This window comes from Lissotriton helveticus, chromosome 2_1, assembly GCF_964261635.1.
Source record: "Lissotriton helveticus chromosome 2_1, aLisHel1.1, whole genome shotgun sequence".
NCBI classification, from domain to species: domain Eukaryota; kingdom Metazoa; phylum Chordata; class Amphibia; order Caudata; family Salamandridae; genus Lissotriton; species Lissotriton helveticus.
This window is the reverse complement of record NC_136059.1, coordinates 1114726167-1114743357: the sequence shown is the minus strand read 5'-3', so window position 1 is coordinate 1114743357 and position 17191 is coordinate 1114726167. Positions and strand designations below refer to the sequence as shown.

Sequence of the window (17191 nt, the reverse complement as noted above, 5' to 3'; positions counted from 1 at the left end):
GGGGATAGACATAAATTGACAAGCTGGCTAGATATGTTGAAAAGGGAGGACTGTTAAAATCTGGATTGTGGCGTAAACATTATCGGCGCCATCTTGTCCTTTTCAGATCCAAACGTGCGCGTAAGCAGCAACCATTTTGATTGCCATGGCCTCTCTGCCCACTCCAGATAGCCAGCGTCTCTCTCTCCCCCTCACTCCCCAGCCTCGCAAGCATCCCCGACAGCCCCCGGTCTCTCCTGCTTGGGTCATAAACGCACCTCCAGCGCGACCCTGTCTCCGAGCCACATCCCGTGCTGAACCCCCTCACTCTTTCATCTCATTCATAGAACAGGCCCTTTTTGATAACCTCTTCCTCCCTGCCCGATTGTCCGGCCTGACCCCAGGCCATCAACTAGCTCAACAGATGCAGTTTATTGCCCCCTACAGTAGGACCTCGCCCCACATCAAAGGAGCGGGGATTAATCAATGCCTTCACACCCCTAGATCCGACCGATCGCCCACATTCCTGTTCCCAGCGGAATGTCCAGCTGCGCGATAGCCATCATGCTGAGATTTGGGTGGGGACCTCTACTGTAGATATGTGTGAGAACGGGCCTCAACCGGGGATTCCAAAGATGCCTTTTTTTGAACTTCAAAGCAATACCACGGATGTCATAAATGTAATAAAGCCATAAACCTGTGTATAAGAGGCCAGGCCTCAGAGATGCGGTTAGAGCACCTCGAGAAGATACCCTGTTGTCTGATTTGACGTGTTCTGCTCCGTCGAAATAAAACTTCTGTTTCCTGCCTTCCAGTCTCCAGCGCTTGCCTCTTTATTTGGTAACCGTGAGTTGGGTGAGAGGCGGCTAACGCCGGGCAAACCTTGAAAAGGGGTAATCGACCTGATCTGCCTGACCCTTTTTCCTCAACAGCAGGGCCTCCAGAAGGCCGTTGGAGTCTTCGAGGCTTTTTGTAATGACCATGGTCTTGTCATTAATACATCTAAGACAAAGTTCATGGTCCTGCACAAAAATAAATACGCCAGAGGGAAGGTGGTTATGGATGGGGTTCAACTGGAGCAGACTCAAGTATTTAACTATCTGGGCATAACCATTTCATCCAAATTAGACTGGAAACAGCACACCAACCAGCTGATCACGAAGCATGCACAATTGACAGGAGCACTCACTAAGGAATTTTACTTATCTCATACTAGGCCAATTACCCCGGTTCTAAAGATTTATGATACCAAAGTTGGAGCAGCAATTCTCTATGGGGCGGAACTATGGGGGCTCAGTAACCTAAAAAGGTTGACTGGTGCGCAGAATAAATTTTTGCGCAACATCACAGGCTTACCGGTTTCCACTCCATAGATCCCTCTCCATTATGATCTAGGGTCTCATGGCCTTGAGGATATGGCCAGATATAGATCGGTTGCCTACTGGAGGAGATTATGGGTTACCCCAGAACTCTCCCAGTATGCACGGGCCTTCCTCGAGGTGAGAGACTCTGATAAGGCCCATAAAATACTATGGATGAAGGAGGTAAAAACAATATATAAGGCTATGGGATTATCTCCATTGTGGGATGACCCAGTAGGGAATTCTTTTCCACCTAGAAAAGTGTTTCGAGACCTGTACTGGAACATGTTGGAGGCAAAGAGATTTGGCCGCTGTATTGAACCATCTTTTACGGCAGATTTCCTAAAATTAAAGCATTCTCCGGCCTTTGAGGCTTACTGGGACTGGATTACCATCCCAGGGGACAGGAAGAAATATCATCAGATTAGGGTGGGGACATTACCACTAAATACTCTCACTGCAAAATGGCGTGGGGGACAAGGTTCGGCCTGTCCCTTTTGTCCCGATCAGCGGGAAGTCATTGGTCACGTTCTCTTTGCCTGCCCAGAATATAAGGTACCCAGGAGATCTTGGCTAAAACCTATCTGTGTCCAGTTGGGTCTCAAAACAGGTCGTGAGGCTGTCAGGATTTTACGAACTGACAACTCTCAAGCCGTAGTTATAGCCATAGCTAAATTCCTCCACTGGATGTGGATAATTCGGGTCCCTTTTGTCCCGATCAGCGGGAAGTCATTGGTCACGTTCTCTTTGCCTGCCCAGAATATAAGGTACCCAGGAGATCTTGGCTAAAACCTATCTGTGTCCAGTTGGGTCTCAAAACAGGTCGTGAGGCTGTCAGGATTTTACGAACTGACAACTCTCAAGCCGTAGTTATAGCCATAGCTAAATTCCTCCACTGGATGTGGATAATTCGGGCCCGCAAAATGAGCCTACAGTAATTACGGCCTATGACACATGAGATTGTAAAATGTTACTAGTGACTAATGTACCTAATGATCAATTTTAAAGTATTTTTAAAAAAAAAGAATGAAATGAATTTTATATCCATGTTCCTTCTTTTATCTTCTTTTTAACATAATTTTTTTAATGACTGTAATTTATGGGTTTTATGTAGGGCGGTAGGCAAATAATTGTTAATTGAGAGTCGAAGTGACGAAGTGTGGATCTTATTAGCTGTCAATGAAGGGTAATTTAAAAATATTAAATTGTAACTGTCTTTTATGATTGAAAAAATCGAAATAAAGACTTTTGAATTGAATTGACAAGGTACATATCAGCCATACTTGCAGGGTATATATTATCTATAGTCGCTGGGTAAATATTAAGACAGAAGTTTAACATGCTGTGCAAATGGCTTTCCTTCAAATTAGGGACTGGGCTGTGATGTAAAATCTGGAGCAAACATGACTGGGGTGACCAGTTAAAAATCCAGTCTGCCATATTTTCTATCCACATGTGTACTCTGTGTGGTTACTTTGGCCTCCCTGTTGAATAGATGAAGTGTATACTTCCCATAGAGACAGATATGGCTATACTCAGAAAAAATGGGGCTCAGTTTGACATGATTTGTTAGTCCCTTTTGACAGTCTAATTTATAGCATGGCAACAAATGAGCAATGTAGTGTGCGTGAATCTGCCAGGAATTTCTACACCGACCGGGTAGTAATTAAAATGACTTAGCTCCCTACTGCCTGACTGACTATAGAAGTGTATAATTCTGAAAACATGTTAACTTGCTCTTATGAGTGATTGTTCCTTTTTTTCTTCAGAAGGACGGCAGGCTTGTTTAGTATACATGCACTTTTGCATCATGTATGTATTTGTATGGCAGAGGTTTTTCTCCTTAGTGACATTCCACACTGGAGGGATTATTTGGACTTCATTTTAAGCTTGCTGTCCAAGAGTATTTGTCAACTTTCACCCAAGTCATTGCTGACCCAGGAAGTAGTATTCTGAAAATACAAAAGTGGTTAATTATGCCCTGATATAGTGCTTGTATGAACTTCAAAAAAAGATTTCCCCTTTTCTGTTTTGGAGGTTTACTGTAGTTTTCTTGAAGTGGTGTTTCACCCATGTGTAAGGAGTGATACCATTGTTCACTGTGTAGAGGACCTTCTCCTAATTCTCGGAGGGGTGCATAGATATGGCAGAGGATATGATGTCATAATGTAGAACTTGTTTTACTCATGTTATGTCTGGGTGGCTAACATTTTCAGAAGTCATCAAGGATTTAACTCTACGTGTGTGCTGCATGACTGTGTAATGTATATACTGATTAAAATGCAGCAGGCCGTCATTGGAAAAATGGATATGAAATGGTGGACTTACCTCTAATGTTACCATCTGCTTGGCCATGGCTCTCTCAACAACTTCGTACATTTGGGTATTCTGGATCCCCAAGCCACAAAAGATGGCGAACGCTTCCAGAAACTGCTCATCGTTTCTATTGAAAGCCTTGATAACTCCAGTGCTCTCTTCCCTCTTATTGACGAGCTGACACACTCCTGTTGTAAGCAAGGGTTGACAGCAATCACTTAACATAGTTCCAGCTTTGTATGTGACAATATTACTTATGCTTTTGCTTGTTTTAATGCATCTTTCAGTCACTAAATTGCTGAGCCACCATCCGCCCTCCATCGGAAAAAGGTGCATAGCATATTTTGATAGCTTACCACAAAAGGGAATAACGCCTTATGGATACGTTGACCTTTGTGAACTCTGTCACCTTTAATAAAACTGGAATGGCCACGAGAGACAAAGGACAACTCTCAATGCAGCAGGGGATATATGCCTGCTTTTAGGGTTGGGTGATAAGACAGATCATAAGCTATCCAGCCTGGCAAACGGTACAGAGGGCGCACACACAATTCTCTTTTTTGGCACATATATAATCTGTGCTCCAGCTCCTACTGGAGACAGTGGGACTCATTCACTTCACTCACTCTGTACAAAATAGTGCTGGTGAAAGAATTTTCCAGGGTTGCTCTTAACTCCCTGTTCATTCATACAGTGGTCACTCTAGAGGTGGGCAACTAATGCAATGATAAATGTTGTAGCCAATCAATATGTCGAGACACTTTATATGGAAAAAACAGGTGTCAAGATTGTTCTGAGTTTCAAGAATAAAAAACAAGGGAAATAAGGAAATCTTGGAAGAATAAAAGGGCGCCCCACGTTAAATGAATAAATACCATGGGTTCAAAATACAATACCTATTGTGTATCAATGTCATTTTCGACAACAGAAAAGTAGTGTGGTGAACTTAAAATTTCACATAAACCTGTTCTATTTGCAAGTGCCTTTATGAAGGGTGTATAAATAAACAGTGGGAATCCACCAGTTTGGGTGATGTGTTCCCTACTTTGGTGGGGAGCACATAGTGTTTTTTAAAATACCCCTCACACACCAAAAGGACCCTTGGTGTCATGCTTCATGATTGGGGTCTTCGCACCCCTCTACGGGATGCGGCGTGCAACGACCTACGACTACGCGGGAGCACTGATAATGCAGACTATGCGTGGTACATGTGAGGGTTGGGTGTGAGTATGTGGTGAGGGAGTATGAGTAGGTGAATGTTTAAAAAGTGCCTGCCTCATGGGGTAGGTCAGAACTATTTTAATGAGCCCCCGGGCTGGTACTATTAAAAAGGGTGCAGATTGAGGTGATTATGTGTTATTAAACACATCGCCTCTTGGGTGCGTCGACATGTTTCAGAGATCAACTCCTTCTTCAGGACAGGGTGCACCCCACCCCACCTTACTCACGTTTCCTTAAGTAAAAAAGTGTATTTTACAAAAGAGTGGAGATGTAGTACTATAATGTGCCTACAAATTGAATGAAGTTCTCTGCCAATATGCAAATAACCTAGAAAGAAAAAGGAAAAGAAAAGAAGAAGACCACAAATGTAGTACTCCACTCCTCATATTCGTACATGGTGCAGTGATCTGTAACAAATGTATAAATAGTGTAGGGTCACTAGACAAAAATTATGTCATGCTACCTGTGCAGGTGACCCTGTAAAAAAGAAGACAAAATACAGTACAAACACACACATAACATAAAACACACACTCTAGAGCATTAGGTTCCTTGTGCCTTTAAGGCATAACTTTATAGAGTGAAAAAATCAAGTCATAGAGGATAAGAAAGGCATACTTCTTGTTCTTGGTACAATGCCTCATGAGCCTCCAAACGTTGGGGGTAGCTCTGGCCCAATGGCTCCTGTAAGTTATATATAGTATAACAGTTGTAGGTACTTACAGGCTGGAGAAACACAATAGCCCCATCTTTCTATGTACATTTACTCACGGGTTACAGCAATCGTAACATCCTTGTTCCCCCGAGCGCGGCTCCGCGGTGAATGCGGTAGACCGTCCTGGGGGCAGTATTTATAGTGATTGTAAACCTCGTTTGTCAGGTAAATTGGTAAATTAAAGGCGGAAGGGCCTAATGAGGGTATTCCGCTTGCCCGTGATATTAGCGGTATGTTAATAGTTCCGGAGTCTTAGGGGCATCTTGCGCGGTTGCTTCAGTGGCAGCGTCTAAGGAAACGCGCATGCGCTGTGGCTCAATAGTGACGCACATGCGCGAGACGGAGACAACTCTCTCGCGTATCATTGGTTTCTGTCGAGGGAGGGGTCGGGCACGTGATCGCTCCCTTTTGGAACATGTCCCAGATAGAATTGCAATGAGATACCGGCTGCATACTTATTTTAACACATTCAATTTTTTCACAATGGTTTTCAAAAGCGGCTTTTAACCATGAGTAGCCCAAGAGACTACTGGGTAATAAACAACTCTTAAGTATAATATGGAGTTGTATGGTTGAGTTCATAAAAGGCAGATGAAAAAAAGGGGGTGAGTAATCCCTTAGGTAATCCAAAGGCAGGGGTAGTTTATGTTGGACTGTGGATAGTCATTCAGGTGAATTGGCCCCAAGGGATTTCATCATTGAGTCTGTCAATGTGTGTTCCCAGACGGAAAACCCAACGTTGTTCCTTCTGGAACAGGCCTTTGTCCGTTGGTAGTTGTTCAATTATTGTCCATTTTATGTCATTTACACAATGTTGTGCTTCCAGGAAATGTGTTTATCTTATGTTATGTGTGTGTTTGTACTGTATTTTGTCTTCTTTTTTACAGGGTCACCTGCACAGGTAGCATGACATAATTTTTGTCTAGTGACCCTACACTACTTATACATTTGTTACAGGTCACTGCACCATGTACGAATATGAGGAGTGGAGTACTACATTTGTGGTCTTCTTCTTTTCTTTTCCTTTTTCCTTCTAGGTTATTTGCATATTGGCAGAGAACGTCATTCAATTTGTAGGCACATTATAGTACTGCATCTCCACTCTTTTGTAAAATACACTTTTTTTACTTAAGGAAACATGAGTAAGGTGGGGTGTGGTGCACCCTGTCCTGAAGAAGGAGTTGATCTCCGAAACATGTCGACGCACCCAAGAGGCGATGTGCTTAATAACACATAATCACCTCAATCGGCACCCTTTTTAATAGGACCAGCCCGGGGGCTCATTAAAATAGTTCTGACCTACCCCACGAGCCAGGCACTTTTTAAACATTCACCTACTCATACTACCTCACCACATACTCACACCCAACCCTCACATGCACCACGCATAGTCTGCATTATCAGTGCTCCCGCGTAGTCGTAGGTCGTAGCACGCCGCATCCCGTAGAGGGGTGCGAAGACCCCAATGATGAAGCATGACACCAAGGGTCCTTTTGGTATGTGAGGGGTATTTTTAAAAACACTATGTGCTCCCCACTACAGTAGGGAACACATCACTCAAACTGGTGGATTCCCACTGTTTATTTATATTACCTGGGAGAAGGAATCCACCCCCTATCTCTCTCTCTCCCCCCTTGTTATTTATAGTTTATGAAGGGTGTACCATTTTGTGCAGTAGCGAATGGCTTCTCAATTATTTTACCTGTTGGAACATTTCCAGGAGCAGCACCCGAGTTCTGGAATGATATCCCTCCAAAATGAGAAAAGCCCCACTCTCCATTTCAGATAGAAACGGAAGCACTGCTAATCAAGCACTTAACAGCAATGACGCTGCAAAATGGATGTTACTATATGTAATGTATCTTTGTATTTTTCATAAATCTCTATGCCTTTGTCAATATCTGCATACCCTTGTAAGAGAAATTCTCAAAAAACCCTCAAATGAATACAAAAACAAATAAATAAAAAACATTGAATTGTTTTGTACTGGAATAAAATTGAATTCCACTTACTCAAAGTATTTTAACTACTTTTCACTGGTGAGCATCAAGACGGAAAAAAAACCTCTGTTTGTTGCACTCAGAAATATTTCTTTCTTTGTGTAAGGAGAGGCTAAAAGACACTGCACTGCCCCTAAAACACATAACCCTTAGTTAATGAGGGGGAGGTGCACCTTTACACGACCCCGGCCTTTCAACAGGGTGGAGGTGGGGAAAATCGACCCCTTGCCCTTGAGCAAGGCAAGAGGGCTTATGCCCATCACCCCTGCCCATGGGAAAGGTGGGTGTGTGGAAAAAATATACCACCAACACCCGCGGGCAAGGCAGGGGGTTTAAAGCTCTTGAAAAATCTATCCATTTGTGGGCAATGGACACCACTTTGCACTAAGCCAAGGCAAGGATGGGAAGATAAACTCCCTACTCTTGTACAAGGCAGAGGAGTTAAAGCTCCCAAATGACCGTCCACTCAGGGGCAATGCATGGAGCCTACACATACACACCATCCCGCTCTAAGACAAGGCAGAGGTGGGGAAAATATACCCCCTATTCATGGGCAAGGAGGGGAAAAAAAATATACCCACCGTCCTTGGGTTAAGAGGAAGCGTGGAAAAAATATATAACCCTCACCGTTTGGGCAATATGGGGGCACAACTCCTAAGACCAAATGAGGGGAGACTAATTAGCATATATAATTCACAGTGATGCCACAGGAAGTGGCGTCACATGAAGTAATGTTGTGCCCATATAATAATCTTTACATAAAAGGCAAGAGGCCTATTTTACAAAAAGAACAAGCTAACAATCACGAAGAAATGTGGAAAACTGTTTTTGGCTTGTTTTACTTATAAAAATATATATATATATATATATATATATATATATATATATATATATATATATATATATATATATATATATATATATATATATATGTCCAACATCTTCTCCACACGAAAGAAGCGAGACCCACTTGAGGATTAGATAGGGAGACTTTATTTAGCCGCTCTTGCAGAGGTGAACAGGCACAACGTTCTTGCGGCGTATGCATTTCGGCATCCCGCCTCGTCAGCGCCGCTTGCGTGTCTGTGTGAGAGCAGGGCGTCACTGCTCGATTTAAATATCCCGCCCTCTCTCTTAACTAATGAGCTGCTGCCCCCCAGGTGAGTATGTTCCAACACCTGACTTAGTTCTGGCGCGCCTTACACCAATGGCGCCTCCAAGTTCCAGAATGCACTGTTCTTGTCGTCATCCGGTAATGGGGTCAAAATATATATATATATATATATAGGATGAGCATGCGTCGCCTTTCAAAATAGTCGCCTGAGCTCCGAGCTCCACGCTACATCGGGGGATCATTAGTGGTTTCTAGCGGTTCCATCGCCTTTTTCTGCATTCCAGGGGGAGGTTTCTATTGCGGAACGTCCACTGATCATGAGGCTGTTTTCTGAACCCTTCCTTTTACCTTTGGTGAAGTGAAATGTCATGAGACGCTTTCTCCTGCTTTCCGGCCACCATTTTGTCTCATATCCTGACTGGATTTTCCTTTCAGCTCTGCTCATTTCATAAGGTACTGTGTTTTGCTCATTGACTCTTGAGATTTCTCTTGACAACTTGCTCCAGCTATTCTTAAAGAGCATTTTTCACGACATGGGTCTTTTTATTTCTCATTAAAGTGAATACTTATTTTTGCATATCTCTCTACGCTGGTTTTTACTGGAGCTTTGTAATACATGGGCACATCTAAACAGCTGTTCATTCTAGTAAAAAGTCTATTACTGGTTTGCCTGCGACACACTCAGCTTCCTTGGCACCCTCTATGGATGTCTTGCGCAACCCGGTCAATATGGCTCATTCTAATTCTTCCAGGGCAGCTTCTTCATCCATTGTGCCTACAAAATTACATTCGCCCTCATCTACTAACAAAAGACTCAAACAAGATCCTCCTTCTCCACCAAAACCTGCTTTGCCGGTGTCTCTAGGCACTGTTCTTGAGGAAATACGTGCTTTACGCCCATTTATAGAGGAAACCAATACACGTCTACAGGTATTGGATACTAAATGGTTTACGCTTGATTCCAGGCTATCCACGGTTGAACAACATGTAAGTGATACCGTCAAGATTCCTCTTCAAAAATGTCATCTTTAGAAAAGGAGGTGGTTGTCCTGAAAAAATCTGCGGACGATCTTGAAAACAGAAACAAGCGCAACAACCTGCGCCTGTATGATCTTCCTGAAGGTATTGAGAAAGACAACCTTGTGACTTTTTTCACCTCTTTCCTTCTGAAGCCTTTGAATCTTCCTGCTTCAACTTCTCTGAATATCCAGCGTGCCCATAGGCTGGGCCCTCGCCTTTCTTCCACATCTGCTCCCTCATGACCTCATGGTGTGATTCTTCTTTTTTGTAATTCACAGACCTTTTGAAAGTTCTAAATGCGGCCAAACTTAAGTAACAATTAACATGGTTATGATCTAAAGTGTTCATATCGTAGGATGTCTCAACAGAAACAGCTGAACAACGGAAGGAATTTCTGAATCTTAGACCAGTTTTACCTTCCATTGGTGCCCGATATGGTCTATTCCATCATGTTTGTTCAAAGTTACTTTTCAAAACAACACCTCTACATTTGTAGACCCTCCTGACCTTCGAAAATGTCTTTATTCACATTCTTCGACTACCATGGATACAGCTGGTCCTCCTTCCATAATGTGACTCTCATGTGGCAGTTTCTCTGTTTTTTTAAAGGCTCTTGTAATGCTTACTCCAACCCTCATTAATCATTTATTTTGCAGGTTATGTTTTTGGTAATTATATCTGTTTATAGTCATTCATGTTGTGTCTTTTACTTTTCTCTTTATTACAGATCATTTGGATTCCATACATATTTATTTCCATAACCTCGCCTTCCTTTTTTGATCTCCCAACGTGGTTCATCTCCCCTCTCGGGTGTGCCGTCTTTGTTGTCTGTCACCAGTCCTAGTTTCTGTCTGTTTCCAAGTAGGTATATGTAGCTCAGTCATCATTTTTTGTATGACTTGCACTGTCTTCTCTTAATATCTCAGGTATTCCTTCTATTTTTCCCTTCTCTTTCCCTCTTTTCTTTTTCTTAGTGATTTCATTAGATATTGTACTCTATATTTCTCTTTGCTCCAGACTAATCTTCTTTTTCTTCGACGTTGTTTTTTATATTTAATCTGGTTTTCTTACATTCAAAGTTATTTCAAGGAATGTGAAAGGTTTTATTAATCCTATAAAGAGGCAAAGAATATTATCTCATTAGGCCTCATTTAATCCTGACTTCGTTTTATTGCAAGAGACTCATTTAACAGAAACAGAGGCTTTGGAGCTTAAAACACAGTGGGCAGGTTTGGTCTTGGTGTCTCCTACATCCACGAAGAAAAATGGGGTAATTATTCTAGTTGATAAACGTTTGAAATGTTCTGTTATCTCTAAAGAAATTGATTTAGAAGGTTAATGGATGTTAGTTAAGTTGCTCATTAACAATATTCCTCTTACAGTTTTTAATATTTATGGTCCAACTCGAACAGAATATTTCTTTTGGCCTAATATCACAAAAAACTGTATTCAACATAAAGATGAATTCTTTATTTTAGGAGGTGATTGTAACCATGTGGTTGGCCCTTTCAGTGATCGACAAACCCAAGTCTGTTTCATCCCTCATAAGACCCACAAACAATTTCAAAGTACAATATATCAGAAACACCTTGTGAATGCCTGGAGGCTCTGCAATCCTGAAAACACAGAACGCTCCTTTTTCTCTCCCCTGCATGGCACTCTGACTCGTTTAGACTATATTTTTCTTTCTCCTGCTTTAACACAGAATCTTATTTCCTCCTTAATCTAACCCACTGTCATATCTGACCATGCCCCGGTTGTTGCTGACTTTCACTTGCTTCGCTAACAACCCAGATCTTCTAGATGGAGGTTTAATAATCATCTTTCGCAAGATCCACTGTTTTCTTCTTCTTTTATTTCCTTAACGGAGGAATTCTTTACTTTAAACAAGCCTCTCCTTCACTACTTTGGGACTCTTTTAAAGCTACAGCATGTGGTTTCATTTTAGACTTTGTTTCCAGGAAAAAGAAACAATTACTTAATCAGCAGAAAGTTTTGTTAGCCAATATCAAACGTTTAGAACACCAATTTTATACATCCTCATCTGAATCTGCCTTACAGGAGCTTGTTCGGGCGAAAGTTTACTTTAATAAAACATTAACTGATAATGCTTCATCTATTCTTCTTCGAACAAGTGCTAGGTATTATGGTGGATGGAATAAATCTGGCAAGCTCCTGGCTAATTACCTTAAGTCTCGAAAATAACCTGTTTTGATAGATTCTATTCACTCATCAGATGGTAAACTCCTCTTTAAAGACCAAGACATCTTAAATGAATTCATGGAATTTTATAAAAAATGTATATACCCCAGAGTCCTCTTCACATCCCTCTTCTATTGATACATATTTTAGTCAAGCCCCACCTCCATCTCAAGCTAATCTGGATTTTGCTCCTCTAGGATCTGATCTATCTATCTGGGAAATTTCTCAATCTTAAGTCTTCTTAAGAAAAATACAACTCCAGGCCCAGATGGCTTCTCTTACAGCTTTTTCAATATTTTCATACTTTTGGTAAGTCACAGGGCACTTTTTTAGAAGCTTCAAGATGGTCGTGATCCCAAACAATGTAAACATTACCGTCCTATTTCCCTGGTGAATGTGGACGACAAAATTTACGACAAAATGCTTGCATTACGCCTTGAACCTCTTCTACCGAAACTAATTGGATTAGAGCAATGTGGTTTAGTTAAAGGTAGATTAACATCTGACAACTCTTGTTTATTATTTATTGTTTTGAATAAGACCTCAACTCTTCCTTATCCTCTAGCTACAGTCTCCATTGATGCAGAAAAATCTTTTGATAGAGTGAATTGGTCCTTTTTATTTAAAGCTCTTCAATGGCATGGTTTTTGTCCTAAATTCATTTCTCTGATTTCTTTGTTATACTCAGCCCCTAAAGCTGCTATTGTAGTTAATGATCTTGTCTCTCAACTTTTAAATCTATAGCGAGGTATACGTCAGGATTGCCCTCTCTCACCCCTTCTTTTTATTTTATCACTTGAACACTTTTTATCTCAAATTTGTCAAAATACATCTATCTCTGGTTTTGTTTATGGTGATTAACATTTGAAATGATCTGTTTATGCGGATAACACCTTACTCTTTATATCTCATCCTGAAACTTCTATCCCACCTCTTATGCAAGAAATACAGACTTTTCCCTTGTTTCAGGGTATAAAATTATTTCTAACAAAACAGAAATTCTACCCATTACCAAATTCTGTTTTAAAAATCATTTTGATACCACCGGGTTTTGTTGGGACAGTTCTAAAATCAAATACTTAGGCATTTGGTTTAATAATTCCATATTAGACTCAGTTAAATTAAATATGAAGGAAGTGACTGATCATATTTCTAAACTTATCTCCTGCTGGAACCCTCTCTTTCTCTCTTGGTGGGGACGTCTTGATTCTATTAAAATGATGATTACTCCTGTTTTATTATATATTCTTGTTATGATTCCCATTCACATCCCAAACATTTATTTTAAAAAACATGATTCCCTCTCTCTAATTTTTTATGGAACAATAACAAAGCTAGAATCTCTCTGTCACATCTTCGTGAACCTAAATCTGTGAGCGGTGTGAATTTTCCCAATTTCCGATTATACCATAAGGCCTTTTGTCTTCGACTAGCCTCTAAATGGCTTCTAACTGATGTCTCCCCTTTTATACCTTTGTGCGTCGCAATTGAACGTTGCTTACTCACACCCTTTTCTGTTAAGGAAGTCCTCGCCTTCTCAACAAAGGTCAATATTACCTCTCTCCTGCTGTTTAAACATACTTGTTCATTATTAAAACCTTGTTATCAATTGGAAATTATTTCTAGGGATGCTTTCCTTCAGTCTCCCCTTTAGTACAATCGTTCTAGCACACATTTTCATCCCTCTTGGAAATAATCCTTGACGTGTTTTATTCTCTCCCCCCTACTGAACCTACTCCCATAGTGTAAACCACTACTCAGAATCTTTTTTTGTTTTTTGTTGAAAAAACCTTTATTTAACATAGTATGGAAATACAGATTCTCGCCTACAACCCCTCGGGCCGGCCAAGAAAACAGCACAAGGTATAGCATAATACACAGCTCATCAGCCGACAACCAGGGGTCCGGCAGCCATGGTAAGAAATTCGTGAAGTTCCAAACGACAGGATACAGGCGGTTTCATTTTATAACATTCAAACAACAAAAGAAACAAGGCTGCACTCCGATCAGTATGGTCATTGCATATGTGGCAGGAAGAAGCGGTCAGGAAACAATACGGTAGACAGGAGAAGAGTCAGGGAGGGAGGGACAAAACGGGAGCCCAGAGCAAATGGAAATATCGATATATCTGTACATATGAGAGCCGAAGTGTACAGTCAAGGGGAACAAGGAGTATCAGGGGGATCCACGAGGACTACTCAGAATCTTAACGGTATTTCCTAAGGCTTCCTTGATTTATAAACATCTTCTTACTTCTGCTGGGGTTCGAGCTAAATCTAAGATAGAAACTGCTTGGGAGATGGATCTGGATTGTGATTGGAGCATATATTTTTGGACGAAACTATGGGCCATGTCTTTAAAGATCTCTAGATCTGCATCCACTACTCAATCCCTGTTCTTTCTTTACCGTAGATTATATTATACACCCTCACCCATAGCTAATTTTACACATACCAATGATAAGGATTGTTGGTCCTGTCTTTCTCCTATGGTTGATTTGATGCACCTACTATTTTATTGCCCCGCTGACTCTTCTTTTTGGAATGATATTAAGACGTACCTTCCAGCTATTTTTAACCTACATGCGCCCTTATCAAATATTATTCTTTTTACAGGTGGTTTATTGGAATCATTGGGATTGTCTTTACATGAAAAAGGTTTATTTGACTGATGTTAGCCTTAGCTTTCTAGCAAATCACACTTAACTGGAAAAGCTCAACTAAGCTTTCAGTGAAATCCTGGTTGAATAATGTCTGTCATTATCAAAGATTAGATATTGCATTTGCCTCCTCTGCTAAACCATATGTAAATAGAGATTTATTTTGGCCATAATTAACCACTTATTTAACTAAGATTTCAATGCATGCATTACATTTTTCAACCTCCATAAATCACTATTTCTCCTCTACCTGACTTTCCCATTTCCTTTCACTTTTGACTTAAATTTCTAATATTCTAGATGTTTGCTTCTTCTTTAATAGGTATACAATTTACTTCTACGACCTTCATTTTAGAGAATTGTTTTATATTTTCCCCCTTTCTTTTTCTTTCCTCCTTCCTCGCTATGTTATTGATCAAATGTAAACAGCTTTCTACTCTATTTATAGCCTGTTTCCCCATTTCTATTATATTACAGTTATACTGCTTTTCATGGCCTATCTTGTATGTAACAGTTATTTACTTAATAAAGCTTATTAAGTGCAAAAAAGAAATATCTATATATATATATAAATCACATGCTTTTCTGCATCAATGTGTATATAAGTCCAGAAATGGCTGAACGGGACACTATTTGTAAACAGAGATGAGATGTTATTACAACTTTAAATGCATTTTGAGAGTAAATAAAAGGTATTGGTTGTGTTTTTTGAACAGTCAGGTTGCTGTTAATGCATGTTTTGTCCTGCTAGTATTCTTCATATCCAGGCTTTAAGCACAAGTGTGGCACATTTGCAAGTTCAGTAGGCCACTGAATGGTTAATGGCGTGAAGTTCACTGTTTATCCTTAAATTCCTCAGATAAGAGAGTCAAAGGTAACCCTCTACTGAGCCTTTCTCAAAGTAAAGTGGATGCTGCCAGTGGGAAGGGGCTGTAAAAGCACCCTGAAGCCGGGTTACATGCATGCAGTGTTTATAAATACAAGCAATTGCAATGCTAGGACAAAAGGAGATACCTCTCAGCCTCAGGTAAAATGAACAGAGTAATCTCTCTAAAAATAGTCGGGGAGTTCCGTACACCCAGGCCCACCCCTGATTTGTACCCTGGGGCCAGTACAAACCACCTGGTTACTTTGACAACATAGAAGCAATGACAAAATTCCACCCCCTCTCCTTGAGGGGGACCAGCTGCCCTGCCACCCAGAAAGGCACTTCTTGTCCAGTGGTGGCTCACACAGGTAAGCGCGGAGGGCGTGAGGCGGGGCGAGGGCGGGGTGGAGGGTGTGGGAAGTCGACATATGACGGGATAATGAAAAGTAAGAAAATATATAAATAAAACCACTTACCTTGCGCTCGCCCCATCGACGAATCAGTGATGCGGCAAGCGCATGGTAAGTGGTTTTATTTATTTACTTTTCACTATCCCATCATATGTCGGCTTCCACCAACCCCCGCCCCGCCCTACCGTTATTACCTGTATGAGCACGACCTTTCTTCTCTATAATTAAAAATCACCACTTAAGCACCCGTTTTTTACATGCTAATGGTGCCATGGGATACCATCACAGGCTTCTGTGTGTGTCATTTCCCGTTTCCAAGGGTATGTTTGTGCTCGTACCGCAAAGATACCTGCACCAATAAAAAGCATCATAGGTCATGAAACACGTTAATAATAATGCACAGCGCATGGGGAAAAGCAAAAACTTACCTATGACTTTATTCTTCTTTCCATTTTTAATTGGTGTACACAGCAAGCTTTGAACATGCTTATTTTTGTTTTCTGTGTTGTCATTCTGTGGAATGATAGAAAATATTAAAAATGGATGATAACTAAGCATTAGTTCCACTGCAGTTACCTCAGTACGTTATTTATAATGAGATTAAACAGTTTATTTGACCATTTCATTACACATTATTCTACCAATGACAACCTATTCTCAATAAACTACTAGTGATGACCTGAGTCTTATTCCTTGAATAAAAGATTGTGGGAGCCCGATCCCTAATACTTCAATGAACCCCAATATTTCAATCACCCCAAAATTTATCTCTGGTAGTTCGGCTTCAGCATCCTAACAAGCAGAAAAGGTTCTCTAAAACCTAAATGTTAGATTCACAAGGAACACCAACAGCATCTCCAAGAAAAAAGAGAAAGTCTCCAAATAGACGGATAGAGTTCTCAGAGGAAAATGGAAAGTCTCCCTAAAAAAACAGGACAGGACCCCAGACAGAAAGGGGAAATCATCTCTGGCTCACCCTTAAAACCAAGGTTTTTTATACACATTTTATGCATTAACATTCAGCAAAACTGCAGATTCTGCATAGCATGACTAGCAATGGCACATATTGGACAAATCAGAAGCGTAAGTAGACGTGTTCATCCTCTTCAGTTGTTGGGGTTTTTTCTCCACCATCCTTAACTGGTTGTAGACATGATCTTTAAAATTCTCCATTTCCATTGACCTTTTTCTTTTCCTCAAACTACTTTCACCTTTGCCTTTATCTTTATATCTACTAATCAAAAACTCTAACAATTTTAGAAAAAGGAAAAGAATAATTGCACAAAATCATTATGATGATCACTGGTGTTAGAATTGACTGAGGAAC

The 17191-nt window shown here is 40.8% G+C and overlaps 1 protein-coding gene across 6 annotated transcripts in view; it reads right to left on the bottom strand.

Annotated features, from left to right (window-relative positions):
* The window catches only part of PDE5A (phosphodiesterase 5A), an 869998-nt gene that overhangs the window by 249986 nt on the left and 602821 nt on the right, over nt 1-17191 (bottom strand). For all 6 annotated transcript variants that reach the window (XM_078675926.1, XM_078675927.1, XM_078675930.1 and 3 more), the window contains exons 9-10: nt 16293-16377; nt 3669-3844 (exon numbers count right to left, since the gene is read on the bottom strand). In XM_078675926.1, coding sequence (XP_078532052.1) covers nt 3669-3844; nt 16293-16377 — 261 coding nt within the window. The remainder of the gene's footprint in view (nt 1-3668; nt 3845-16292; nt 16378-17191) is intronic.